A 13,592-nucleotide genomic window follows, 5' to 3' on the forward strand; every position below is an offset into this window, starting at 1 on the left:
GTTCCTTCCTCCAGGAAGTAGGACGAAAGAAAGCAAAAGCTTTTCATATTTCATTCTTTCTATCCGAATGGCCGCGACAGCAGCCGAAAAAAGGAAGATGACTCACGCTCTTTCCCTTCGGCAATTGCACTGCTACCCGTCTACGCACGAGTTGAAGGAACGGACCTACGGCAGCTGCTAGCAGCGGCAGCGGCAGACACAGTAGCCAGAGTAACGTTGCATCGAATAGCCATTGCGATGATAGTGGTGGCCAGAAGAGCGGTGGAAATAACGATCTAGCTAACGGTCAGCGCACTGGACGTTTGACGACGATATGCGTTGTAGCATTGTAGTAACTGCATTAGGCTTCGGATGGAGGTTTACTTTGTTTGCGTTGCTTCTGAGGCAGCTTTCGGTCCGACAGAAGCACCAGCAGAAGCAACTGCAATATTTGCAGAAAAAAAAAATTGATGCTTTTTCTACAAGTGCCACATGGGGCGCTTGACATCGGCGGTAGTATCTTCGGAAGACAGACATACAACAGCAGCAGCAGCAGCAGCAGCAGTTAGGAATTTCTAACTTATTATTATTATTGTTGTTGTTGACTGAAGCAATGTTGTTTTGTGGTGGAAGACAAGTTTCGTAAAGTTTTTTTTATGATTATACGAAAGATGTACGGGTACTTTATGTTCGTAGCGAATTCAAACAGAAATAATAGGTTTGTCGCTTTTGTTATATTGTGGGGTTTTCAAATTTGGCCAAGCTAAACGAGCTACGTCGATTCGCTATGCTTGATCCAGAATAAAACAGTGAACTTATCATTGCAGAATCTGAACGAAAAATAGCTGGGATCCGATATGTTTATGTGCTCAAAAGTCCTATCGACGTTTTACCTGGAAAAAATCGCTTATGTTATTATCAGTTTTTGAAAAATTCTACTAGGCAAACGGCACACTGCCCAATAGAGTTCAGAGCTAGAGTTGAAAACTTGATCAAAATGCTTGGCTGGTCATATATCTCTGTGTGGATAGTTAGGTAATAAATGCTTTTCAACAAAAAAAATTATGCAGATTGTTAGATTACCCTGAATGCGAATTACACGCGATGATCCAACAATAGCTGTCCTTATGTAGATTAAATGTACAGGCTAAAATTTATGTCGAAGTTTTGTAACGTCGAGCACTCAGCTGATTTTATCTATACCAATAAAACTACAGTTCTAAGTTATTTTCCAGAATCTTAGCAAGCTCGTCTCCGATTCATATTTGCTCTGCGTCTGGTCCTGTGTTGTTTGAATATTATTTTGAGGTCACATCATAGGCCGAGGTTTACTTCACACGACAGTTGAGAAAAACCGCTCCCGCAAGATTACACTGCCGCCCTCCAAAGCTCTTGTGATATAGAAGGAACTATATATAAATAAATAAATAAACGTAAAAAAATATTTAAGAAAAGAATATAAAAAAGGGTTTATTCGTTATCGAGAAACTGGATATTAGAAAAGTCCGTATCTTTGGTTTCTGTCTAAGGTCAGAAGCAGGGACCGAAACTTTGGCTTCATTTTATTATTCAATTTGTTTGTTTTTCGTAATCATTTTAAATTAAATTTTTTTTAAATTAAACTAGTCTGATCCCCAATAAGTTTTACTGGGCAGTGTGGGGTGGGCTTTTATATGTATGTATGTATGTAACTCTGGCAAGTGCAATAGCTGCTTTTTTTTTTTGTTAGAAAATCGAACGAGTAGTAATAGTGCACTGTTGTAATGTGTTTCAATACGACTTGATAACACTGAAGTCGAATCCCTGTACAATTAATTAGTAATGATGCTAATCCGTGGTCCAGATTACACCGTATGTGATGCATTTATTGACGATTTGTTTTATCTTCCCCAATTTCCCCAAACAACGGCCCATGTGGTAAAATCAACAGGAAAACACGAAATCTTATAAATACATACGTGTATATATATATATATCCCAACTTAAAGTAAAATTCATTCGAACAAAATGAACATCATGGCCTTGAGTAGCGAGGAAAGAGCTTCTCGAAGCTTTCCCATCTCGGTAGAATGGCGAATTATGATAACTAAACGAGCTCTAAGTAAAAACTATCATTACTTCCTTATGTAGTGGCTTCTGTGATTTTCTTTTCTTTTTTGAATTGAGAAGAAAACGTAGCTCTTGAAGTTGTCCAGTTTTAGTAAAAGATTACACAGTTTATTCGAAAAATTTGCTTTTCTACTACTTGACAAACAACGATGCTTGGCGATCTTTGATAGGAGCATTTTTTGGAAGAAAAAAATGCATATTGCGTAAATCTTCCTATTTGTGCTAAAATGCTGATGATTTAACACTTGCTGTTAACATTAATGTTTTTTCATCAGAAAAAAAACTGCAGCTTTGTTCGTATACTATCTTGACATCTCCTTTTGTAAAAAGATAAAAGGACGGTGATAATAATAATAACAAAAAGATATTGCACACATTTGTCAATTTTTAATGCAACATTTTATATTTTAAACTATCGACTTTTCTGAATAACTGTTTTCGTTGAAAGAATCCCCATATGTTAGAAGGACTTGCACAATTTCGAAAATAACTTGTCAAATAGTGTCCAATAAATAGGGGGTCTAAAATAGACTTTTGATCGTAGACAGAATATCCGACCAAGGGCTAGCTAGCTAGCTAGCTAGCTAGTTATCGGAACAGGCCGCTTATAAATCAAAACACGCTAAATTAACAACTAACGGTGTGTCATTGCCTTTTATTGTCTTATTTTTATTTACAAATCTCATTAGTTCATCTTCTATTCAGTAACATTTTCTCAATGAATCATCATCAAAACGAGAGTTATCATTTGTCTGTGGACTGTTCTTTGCAGTTGTTGGCTCGCCGTTCACTCTCGATACCCCGCTAGTCTGATTATACGTCGGATATTGTTTTCAATTTCGAGCATCTGACATGTCCTCCACAATTTTGCCTTTCGACAGAAGCCGACTTACCTGCACCCCTTCGCTCCTGTCGCTTATCTAAGCATTGATGCTATGCTATTCGTGGCAGACTTTCTTCCCGTATTTCCTTTTTGTCTGTCGCATACACGCAGCATCAAAAGGACGTTCAACACACCTATCCCATATTATATTAGCCCTGCTAGGGCCTTTTCTTATTTTTCACGTTTTTAAACCTATCGCGCTATTTCTTTTATCTCTGTCTACCATCTATTCCTCTGTTAAATCTATGCCTATCTGGCCCTTCTTAAAGTATCAATTCACTTCGTTAATTGTTTTTTTATATCTTTGTAGAAATATTTTAGTAATTTGCCTTGTCAGTCATGAATCATTCCTTGTCGAAATCATCTTGCAGGCGTTCGTTTTCACACTGTGTCAATAATAGATCGTTTATTATCGACTTTTCCCCAATTATATTTGTCTGTTAGAGTGATTGACCAGTTTAGTAGGGGTTGTCCGCATTATTGCTATGATTATTATTACTCCAGGTATCCAAATTGGCAGAGAAGCTGGATTTCTGTCGTTTCTTTCTCTACTTCTCGTTGCATCAATCCTGGATTCCTTAGGGTCTTTTTTTTTTCTCTATTTTTAATGGATGGACCCCTCTTCTTATTTAGTATAGAACTGAATGAAATCGGAAGCCTACTTTAACCTTCTCCTATTTTCAGAGGAGATAAAAGACCTGTATTATAGGAGTTTTCTTATAATATGATAAGTCTGTCTGTGTTTATGAGTGCTTTTTTCAATGCATGTCTGTACATTTGTTTGTGTGCATATCGTCCGTTACCATCTCATCGTCACATTGTTGGCAGACGCGTTCATACATTATATATATGTATATATATAATCCCTTTTCGCTTTCTGCACGGCCTTAAGCACTTGTCTCTGGTCGTCTGCTAACATCTTCTTCTTTTCGGCCGGCGTATGTTATCTCATTTCGGTTAGACTTGCACGTCGTCACCGGTGTTTTTCTTTCGCTCGTTCAGCCTGTCTTTTTCCACTCTTAACAATCGTCGGGTCGCCCATACACGACGCCATATTTTGTTTGTGGTCCACGGTGTGGTTGTACCAGCCAGCTTAGTTAATCCCCAACCATGGGTATGCAACTTTCGTTCGACTGACCTCGAAACTAGAAAAAAAATTCTTCATTTATATCAGTGCCTGTATGTATCTGGCTGTACTTCAAGAAGTGTTTCAGTCAAACCAACAATATCTTCATCGGAAAAATCACTCTTCGCCATTTCATAAGGTTTTCCGGCTTCATTCTCGTAGATTCACTAGACCTTCAAGAAAGTCTGCTTTTTGTTGTTTTGGCTTTTTCCCGCCATGGGCCAAATTCGTTCATCTGTAGGACCTAGAGACACTGAAAAAGATAGTGGATTTCCTTTAACCGCTCTGAGTATTGCATGTCTTTTAATTCACTCCAAATGTTTTCATTTCGCACATACCTGTATATTTATACCATATTTACAGCTTCGCGGGTGTATTAATTACGTTTGTGTTCCGTTCGTTCGTGTACATGTTTATCAAGCTTGTTACTAGTATCCATATTTTCATAAAGTCCATCTATTCAATATCGTCTGTTAACATCTCTACAAGTTACCGATCTTGATCTATACATTTTCTTTACAGCCGTTTTGTTACTGCTGCTAAATATACCTTTTCATAAAATATCAGATTTATAACTTTTTCTAGTATCGTTTATTAGCGTCACGGATATCTTCTTCTATCTATTTTGGATCAATTATTTCAACTCGTCGGTTCGTATTTGATTCCAATATTCTCCGTCTTCTTGATCAGTTCTCTAGTGGGGTGCGAGCGTTCTCGTCCAAACATCCCAGACTATACTTATCGATTCGTCAGACTTCCGTCTAAACATAGCATCTGATCAGTTGGAGGAGAAAAGCGTTCAGTATCTGAAGGCCCCAAGGGGCCTCGTTTAAACATGATTCTTCTTAGTCCTTTGTTGTCCAGCTCGGTTGTTTCTTGTCTTCTCTTTTTGGATTCAACAACTTTGACCTGTGACAATTTTGACAACGCAAAAATCACGTAACACATATCGTCTAGCAAAGGTTATCACTGAATGCTGCTTAATAACTCCGCTTTATCTTGCTGCTGCTGCTATTGGTCGTTGCCGCTGCCTGCAAACGAGTTTGGCTATCTATATTAATGAAAGAGTATTACAGCATACTCAACTGCAATTTTATTCAAAATCTTCTCTCGAATTCATTATTAGGATATCGCGCATCTAAATGTCTCATCTACATGTTTCTTTTTTTTTTTTCTAAAAAAAATTAATTTTGCCCTTTTCTAATTCTCTTTTCCTGCACAAATCTTGAGACTGTAAAATCATGTTTATAAAAGAGACATAATACGCCTTACCCCGGTACGTACCTCTCAGACTAGATTTATGTGTATATACAGTGATATATTAATATATCACTGTTAGTTTGTTTCTTCGTTTTTATTATGGGGCATCATTCTGTGATCTTTGCTATTAATCTCGGCGTTTCCACTGTCTCGATACTCGATGGTATACTCTGAGAAGACATTCTATGTAATGTACAGATGATATCCTCCTAGATGCACGATTTTAATGCACGTAAAGTCAGTTCCCTTACTTTTACGAACGTCAGTTTTTCATCACTCACTAATGTAAGAAAAAGGCAGGTAACTACATAAGAGTAAATCGACTAATCTGGTAGCTAGTATCTAACTCCTAGCGCTAGTAGTGGACATCCTTCTCGTATTTAAATCCTTTTGAAGTTCGTCCGAAGACACTGATTAACGGTTGCTTCCCAAACTCGCATTTTGTACGCTTAACGTTGAGGTCCTTCAGTGTATCAACTGGTTGGTGTTTAATTATGATTTGCGTTTGGATCATTGTGCATGAGGTCGATGGTGGCTATACGTTGTCCTGGTTTCCCTAATCCTACATTTCGAATCGTTCTGATTCCGTCCAACACTTTAAACGCTAAACACATCACTTATCTGCAAGTTTCTGCCGCGTACACGCTTGAACGATTTCATCAGTTTTCAGGGTCACCTCGGCTAAGGAGTCACAGCAGTTTGCGCACGTTTACACTAATCTTTGTTTACCATCATTATCGTGTTATTCAGTCTGTTATCTACATGGTGCCGTGGGACGGGTGTGTCTTGGCGCTGCCAGTCTGCTGTTACGTGAAATCGAGGTGTAGGCCGTGGTGGTCCAGCCTGTCGAGCTCAAGTTCCTTTCCAAGAGCTGTTGTGGTTGTGGTGGTTTGTGCCATAGTGTCGATCGCGGATAAAATGCTTCCCGGGGTCGTTTCAACCCCGGGGGCCGTAGGTTACTTTTTTATAGCAAGGGGACTATGCGTCTGCGTGTGAGAGCAGACGTCGGCTAGAGTGCCGGTCGAAATTGGCCCGGGCTCCGTACCTTGCGCGCAGGTGACCGTCATATAGGCCTTCTCTGTTCGGCGTCGCTTTTTCTTGTTGCACATCTTTACCGCGCAAAGTGACACAATAATGGCCGCGACAAAGAAGAGGAAGCCCCCAACAATGCCTGCAATGACAGGAGAAAACGGGGAAGAGCCACGTCATCAAACGAGTAGAAGAGATCACTTCTGTGTTAGTTGAGGACGGCGTGGACTCATATACACATATACGAGCGCACGAGGACACGAAGTAAATGCTTCAATTTTTTTTCAGTGTGTTTCTTGTAGAACAAATCAGAGCTGCAACTAATTGTATCTATTTTTGATTCTTGATATATGCCTTTAATAATTTCGTAGGCACGAACACCATCACTGAACGATTACGGAGTGGAGTTTTTCTGGATGGGAGGGCATCGGTGAGGTGATTATTACCCTCGACGTCCTGTGTCTGTGTCTGCAGATTGCTTAGGAAACTATTGATATAGCGGTTCGTAGAATGTCAATAAAAGGAATGATTTTTTTCCATTTGATTCTTTCTAGTGCGCCATCGTTATTTCTAGGCCAACACTATGAAAGAAAATAGGTCAGATCAGAGGAATTTAATTATAACATTTCTATAATCGTAGAAAGAACACAGAGCATCGTATGCGCGCACGTACGTCTCAATGGTATGTGTAAACTTATTGAACTTGAGTAGTTGCTCTACTTGAACTTGAATAGGTTACTATTTACGTGCTATTAGGCAAAAATCAACATTATGTCGGTTACTGATAGAAGAAACATGCTTCGAACCCATTGCAGCTGATAGTGTGGCGTGTAATCTCCGCTTTCGATTGGACGTGCCTTGGATAGATTCGACGTTACTGTACATTTTATGTGATTTTGTCCGTTGAACTAGAAAAATACATTGATAATTAGATTATTTCTCGCAGGCTCCTGCCAGTAGGCTCTAAACACAACATCCGTTAACTTGAATGTAGTAAACAAACCCGTTAGCATCGCACTGACCTATACCGTATAGCTGTATAAGACTGCAGCAGCCGGATTACAATGCTCTCTTGGTGCAAATATCCCATTCAAAGAATCGCCAGCTTCCGGTGAAAATAAGAAATATATGGAAAAACACTAGAGGAAAAAAGCGTCTATGATAGATTAGCGTAAGGTCTCTGAGACATTCGTTCGAAATCAGTATTATTAAAAGCTACGCTTTTATTCGTGTTAGATTTATAAACACGTATAGTCCAACAGGGGATAGTGTAAACCCTGTCGTTAAAGATCAGTCGTCATAATATCAGTGAACAACTGGTGTCTTCAGCGAAGGTTGAAGCACGGCTAATCTTTGCTTGTAGGGGTCTTTTTATATGACTTCTCTATGTGACAATTTGGCTTGGCGGCATAGAAAAAACCGAGCCAATACAACAGCAATTCAGTTTCAACCAATCAGAAGTTGTTTTTATCTTCTGGAAATCGTCTAAATAGCATAGAATTAAAGAAAACAGCATCTAGTATGAAATGATCACAGTATCTAAGCTTGATAAAGCAATCAAACTGCTTTGGTCGGAAATAAAAGGCGCGTCTTTGCCGCGGATATAAATATCACTACGCATGGCAAAAGATATATTGGCAAATTTGAAATTATTAAGCTTACAATACGACTATATCTCCCTACTAATATTGCAAAGCGATCAGTTTTCGTTAATCTGTATCAAACCCCGCAGAAGTTCGTATAGCTTCCATATTCGATGAAGGCTGCAAGGCTATGTCTGCAAACACTGTTATGTTGTATGATTTTTGTTTTTATGTTTTTAACATACATATATACTGAACTGAAATGGCTTACCGGATACAATTGCCTGATCTCGTTTCTTTGAACTCCTCTCATTGTCCGGTAACAGAAGACTAATTTCTGGCGAGGCTTGAAAAGCTCCCATCAGCGTGTATCCCACAACGCGAATGATCAGTTTGTGGGCGTGAGCCGGATAGTCTGTAACTGTAACACCAAATAATATATTACACGAAGGTTAATTCGTTCCGTAACGCCTTAGTTCACCAATTACAAAGGATTTCGATAAGAATTATTTTTGCTCATAATGAGTGCTTGAATAAACGCCGATATTCGTATCAGTGAGATATCACACGAAGTGCTACTGATAGAAACATTACGTATTTACATGTGTGAAAAAATGAGTTTGAATATACAATATTCTCAAAACTCTACTATTTTTTGTGTTTAATATTATCCAGAAATAGGTTTTTTGAACTAGGGTAAAATGCTATAGTATTACGCTTCCTTTGATGTTAACGGTTACTTTGTTGTATCCCCCCTTGCCACAAATAATTATAATAACTGAAACTACGGTCTAGTTATGGTGTTCCTTACCAAATTCACATAAAAACCTCGTATTCCTCTAGTGAAACCTAGCTGAATTTACCGCTAGGTTCTGGAATGCATTACCAATAGGTATTCGCTGCTTGGAGCTAACGTAGCCCTTAGGCCGCGCAAGTTCCTAGGATCAATTGATCTATATATATACCGTTAAAGAATTTTGCCTCATATTTGCAGTGTTGACCTTTCAACTTCCTAGAGCAGATATGTTGAAGTTTCGCATCACGATAGAGGATCATATAGCCTTTTGGTAACCATTTTCAATCCATAATTACAATTCTATATATAGTAAGTAATTGATAAAGTTACAATATTACATTAAATAATGGCCTACGAGGTTTGTTAGTTAGTAATTCTCAGAACTACTATCATCATAGTTCTAATTATTCTAGTATTAGGTAAATTTAGTTTAATGTCGGTGTGTTATAGTCTTATATATGCAATAGAACTTGTCAACAATACCTAGATGGTTGCTTGTTTGCTGTGTTATAGGCATTTTGATGAACGTTTGTGCATGAAAGGATTCTGGCTCTACATACAAGCATATAACTGACTCCTATGCATGGTTTTGTTCGTTCTGACTGTTTTTAGGGTAAATTTTCTGGAGATCGGTCTCTGAAACGTCTGAAACCTTTCTGCGTCTATATTAACCCCGATATACGGCTTCTAGCCATTACAAGAGTTGGGTACAGGGGCGAAAGCCAATTCCTCTCAGACGGTGAAACCTGCAAACAGATATGCAGGTATAGAGTTACCTAGACAGTGTTTGGTCCTATTCAGGATAAGTCCTGGTTTGAATGAGGCAAAATCCGCTAATTCAAGAATTTAAAATGATTTCGTCTTTCAACAAGAACCTAATTGAATTAGGTTAGATTACGAGCACGGTATTAGCTTGCGATATCTGTTTGTTTACATGTCGTAAATATATATTTCGAACTACTCTGTACGTGCCGTCGGCCATAACTACTTTATGAATATAAAGAGAACAATTGGAAATAATTGTTTTGTGACGGTCGATTTATTTCTAACGGATAACGAGTCTTCAACATTTACTGAAGCTAGAAAAAAGCTCTTGTTCTAAATCGATAACGAAATGTTACAATGCGATTTTAGAATTTGTAACATAACTCAACATACGGTATCGTTTAGATCGCTTTATTATAATACGCCCGCCATTTGAACTTGCGAAGCGTCTAAAGTTATGAAGAAACCCGTCATACATGGAGAAAAATTTTGCAAGCATATTCTAGGAATTGTTCGAACGGCGTCCGCATAAATAACATTGGGCCAATAAATTGCGTCATCGGCGACCTATAAACACTTATCGAACCTAAGCGAAAATAGATTAGAAAGTTTAGTTGCACAGCCACACCCACGAACGCGTATTTTGTAATCTTTACTTTCCGGAAACTAACTTTCCGGATGGACGTGACATTTTCCCAGACGATGCCAAGACCTTAATGGCCGACTCGGGCCTACATGTAGTAGCTAAATTCAGTTCGAGTGGTGCAACAACAAAGACAGTATTTATCTGCTAATTCTCCTTGAGAATTAACTTCACGGTACCACCTTCGTAACGGTAGTTTGTGTGCTGCTTTCTCCATGATGATGTAATGGTAACGCGTTTTGTGAGGTAGTCTTAGTGCGAAATCGGGCGCGGACACTGTTTCGTGCTAAAGATCAACCGTTTCAAGCAATATTTAACGACAGTAGCACCGAACGCAAAACTCGATTTGTTTATTTATTACTCTGCTAGCTAATATATATCGAAAAATTCAAATAGGTACTTCAGCAATTCTTGGCTAAAGCGTAAAATCATCTTTCATCAAGAAAAACTTTTCACCCCATTATCTGAAAATATTCCCTAACTACCAAATAGTGTAAGAACATTGAACATGCTGATAAAACAATCTGTGGATTTTGAGATTGGAACTAAGTAAATTAAGTCATGGTCGACTGTCACGTAAGTGACAATACATTTACCCTATATAATATAAATACATTGAAGCGGTATCGCTAGTTGTATGAAGCGAGCACTTACTACCAGCACTAATGATTCATAATATTGATTATTACAACTATGCAAACTATATATATTGAACTAATGATTCATAATATTGATTATTACAACTATGCAAACTATATATATTGATCATTCCAATATTTAAATTAAATATTTAAAATATATAAAAAAACACCAAAAACGATGTCGGACCGCTCATAATACCATCGTACAGTACATCGTCTCAAAGCTCCAGAACGACAGTAAATGATGAGTTTTACTAAGGGCGAAGAAATGTGTTGCGTACATACGTGACACTTGGTCGCAACTCACCCAGACCAGACAATTACTATACCTAGCGTTTATTTTAACTATATATTAACTATCATAGTGATATATCAGTGAATAGTAATGTTGAGAGGATATCGATAAGAATCAAAAAATAAATGGCTGTAAATTTTAAAAATTGAGATCAGCTAGCTTAGTTAAAGCGAGAAAGAAAACTGACAGTCAACTTTTGTGATACTGTAAATAGCAATTTCATTAACGAACTACACGTTTTCGTCACGGTAAGTATTATATGAATAGGAACAGGCTGAATATTAGCACGTCGCAAATGGAAACACTAAGTCTCGATCTCCTCTGGCATAAAAATTTTTTTAGATAACAAAAATCTATAAATAAATGAAAAATATCTGACATAATGAACCTACATCAGGAAAAGGCTAATAGCATAGAGAGGTTGTATTCGTAGAAATCACATCCAGCCGCGAGGATATCAACGAAATGTTGGCATGACTCAATGCATACTGCATCACATCCTGGCACTCGTTTCCTCCAATTAGATTATCATAAGCGAAGTGTGTAGATGCCATTCCCATGTTTTCTGCCATTATCACAGTGTTCAGCATTTCGTGCGCTGATTTTTTATATTTCTGTGGGTAGATTCACGCTACCACGACACTTGTGGGTTATGCTAAAACGACGAGCCTCCGTCTAGGTTTTACTTAGCCGCTTTCAACTCCTATTTTGCATTAGCACCGAAGTCCTACAAAGCGATAAGCTTAGGACAAGGGCCTTAAACAATGACAACTGGTCTGCTCCTTTACCCTACATCACGGGCCATCGGTCGGCACGCACCTGAGGTAATCGGTGCGAAAGATCCAAGTGAAGCACTATGGCGATATGTGCTTACGGAGTGGATTTGTTTGTTGTACCACCTGTTGTTAACATTCCCTGCCCTCCTATCCTTCTTGCCTATGATTGCATCTAACCGTACCATCATCCAGTAGCTGGCATCCTGTGAAGCTAGACATTGATTGCATTGCTAGTATGATTGCCAGGAACTGCCATCACTGCAGTCACTGTCGTAAGTCTAATAGGTAAAACGGAAGAGTCATTAGCTTAAGGCTTGGTGTCGCTAAATAATCAGTTGCTGATTTCCTCCCGTCGCACTGCCTAGCGGGACTACACATAAATATCCGCCTATCCAGCGTCAGGCTAACCTATACAGTCTACGCTATGCCTGCATGTGTAGTTCGTTATAATTAACTTTCTCCGGGCCGGTGCTTAGTGTTTCTCGAAACTGCAACTAAGTGCGTTACACTACACTGATCTTGTTCGTTACTAGTTCCGAAATTGAGCGGCCCATAAAAATCATAGGAGAAAGAGAAGTTCGATGAGAAATGGGCAGATGGGTTTAGAGAACATGTGGTCAGTATAGGCATTCCGGCTGCGCTGCGGTAACGTGCATGAATACCACAGGCAGTATGATACAGCACGGTTTATTAGGTGTCTGTGTGTGCTGAAAATCAATGAGGTGCATAAGTTGATCCTTGCCGAGGACGTATATATATATAAAGTTATCTAGTTACATGAATGCATCGTATGGCGTTGGTTGGAGCTTAGCGTTAGGTTGCTAGTAAACAGGTAGAATAACAAGCTATTCGTTCGTAATACTGTAAAGTTGTGTGGTGAAATGCTGTTTGATTTGGGACCATAGGTATAGTATTCGTTATGGTAAGTTAGCAGTTACTTCTGGAGCAGTTTTGAATTCTTTCATATGTGTTTTTGTCTGTATGCCCTGTACAGAGAGGGTCTCACTGTGCGTAGCGTGCATTATATAATGTACAATTCAGCTAGTTTATTTGGAATAAGACCGGTCTAAGTCTCATATCATTTAATGACTATTTTTATATTTTGGCGGTATTTGTATACCTTATCACCGATATTCAACGGCTACGAAGTGTTTATGTTATGGTGTTTTGGCACAAAAATCGTTGATACTAAATAAAAGCGTTGAAAATCTTATCACAATTATCGTTTCATTCGACTGTATTTAGCATGCATTTCGTCGCACTAGTCTATAGCAGACTTAATTTTCTTTAAATTTATATGATTTTCAGGTGAACAGAAGTGAAATATCTTTCCTAAGTACAGGTACTTTTATTTGCAAACAAGACTAACACGCGAAAGCTTTTCAGTATGAGGGTTATATTATCTCAATTTCATAGACTTTTCATAAGCCAACTGTAATATCTTATAGACAAAAAAAAATTTTAATCTATGTATTGATTCTATTAAAAACGAACATCGACAGAAAATTAAAGTAGAAAAATAAATTTTGTATGTATATATGCAAACATATATATATATATATATGTTTGCATATATGCATGTACTTCGTTATAGAGTGATACCAGAGTTAATACATACAAAATTGATTTTTCTAATATAATTTTCTGTCGACGTTCGTTTTTAATAGAATCAATACACAGATAAAAATACACATTCTTTTTTTTATA

General features: G+C 38.1%; 1 protein-coding gene across 1 annotated transcript in view; it reads right to left on the reverse strand.

Annotated features, from left to right (window-relative positions):
* Window positions 1-2,715: 2,715 nt before the first annotated feature.
* The window catches only part of LOC111267488 (protein turtle), a 107,768-nt gene continuing 96,891 nt past the window's right edge, over window positions 2,716-13,592 (reverse strand). Inside the window, exons 11-12 of the mRNA XM_022845766.2 lie at window positions 8,241-8,390; window positions 2,716-6,528 (exon numbers count right to left, since the gene is read on the reverse strand). Coding sequence (XP_022701501.1) covers window positions 6,314-6,528; window positions 8,241-8,390 — 365 coding nt within the window. The 3' untranslated portion in view covers window positions 2,716-6,313. The remainder of the gene's footprint in view (window positions 6,529-8,240; window positions 8,391-13,592) is intronic.

Source organism: Varroa jacobsoni, unplaced genomic scaffold (assembly GCF_002532875.2).
Source record: "Varroa jacobsoni isolate VJ856 unplaced genomic scaffold, vjacob_1.0 scaffold_1193, whole genome shotgun sequence".
Taxonomy (NCBI): domain Eukaryota; kingdom Metazoa; phylum Arthropoda; class Arachnida; order Mesostigmata; family Varroidae; genus Varroa; species Varroa jacobsoni.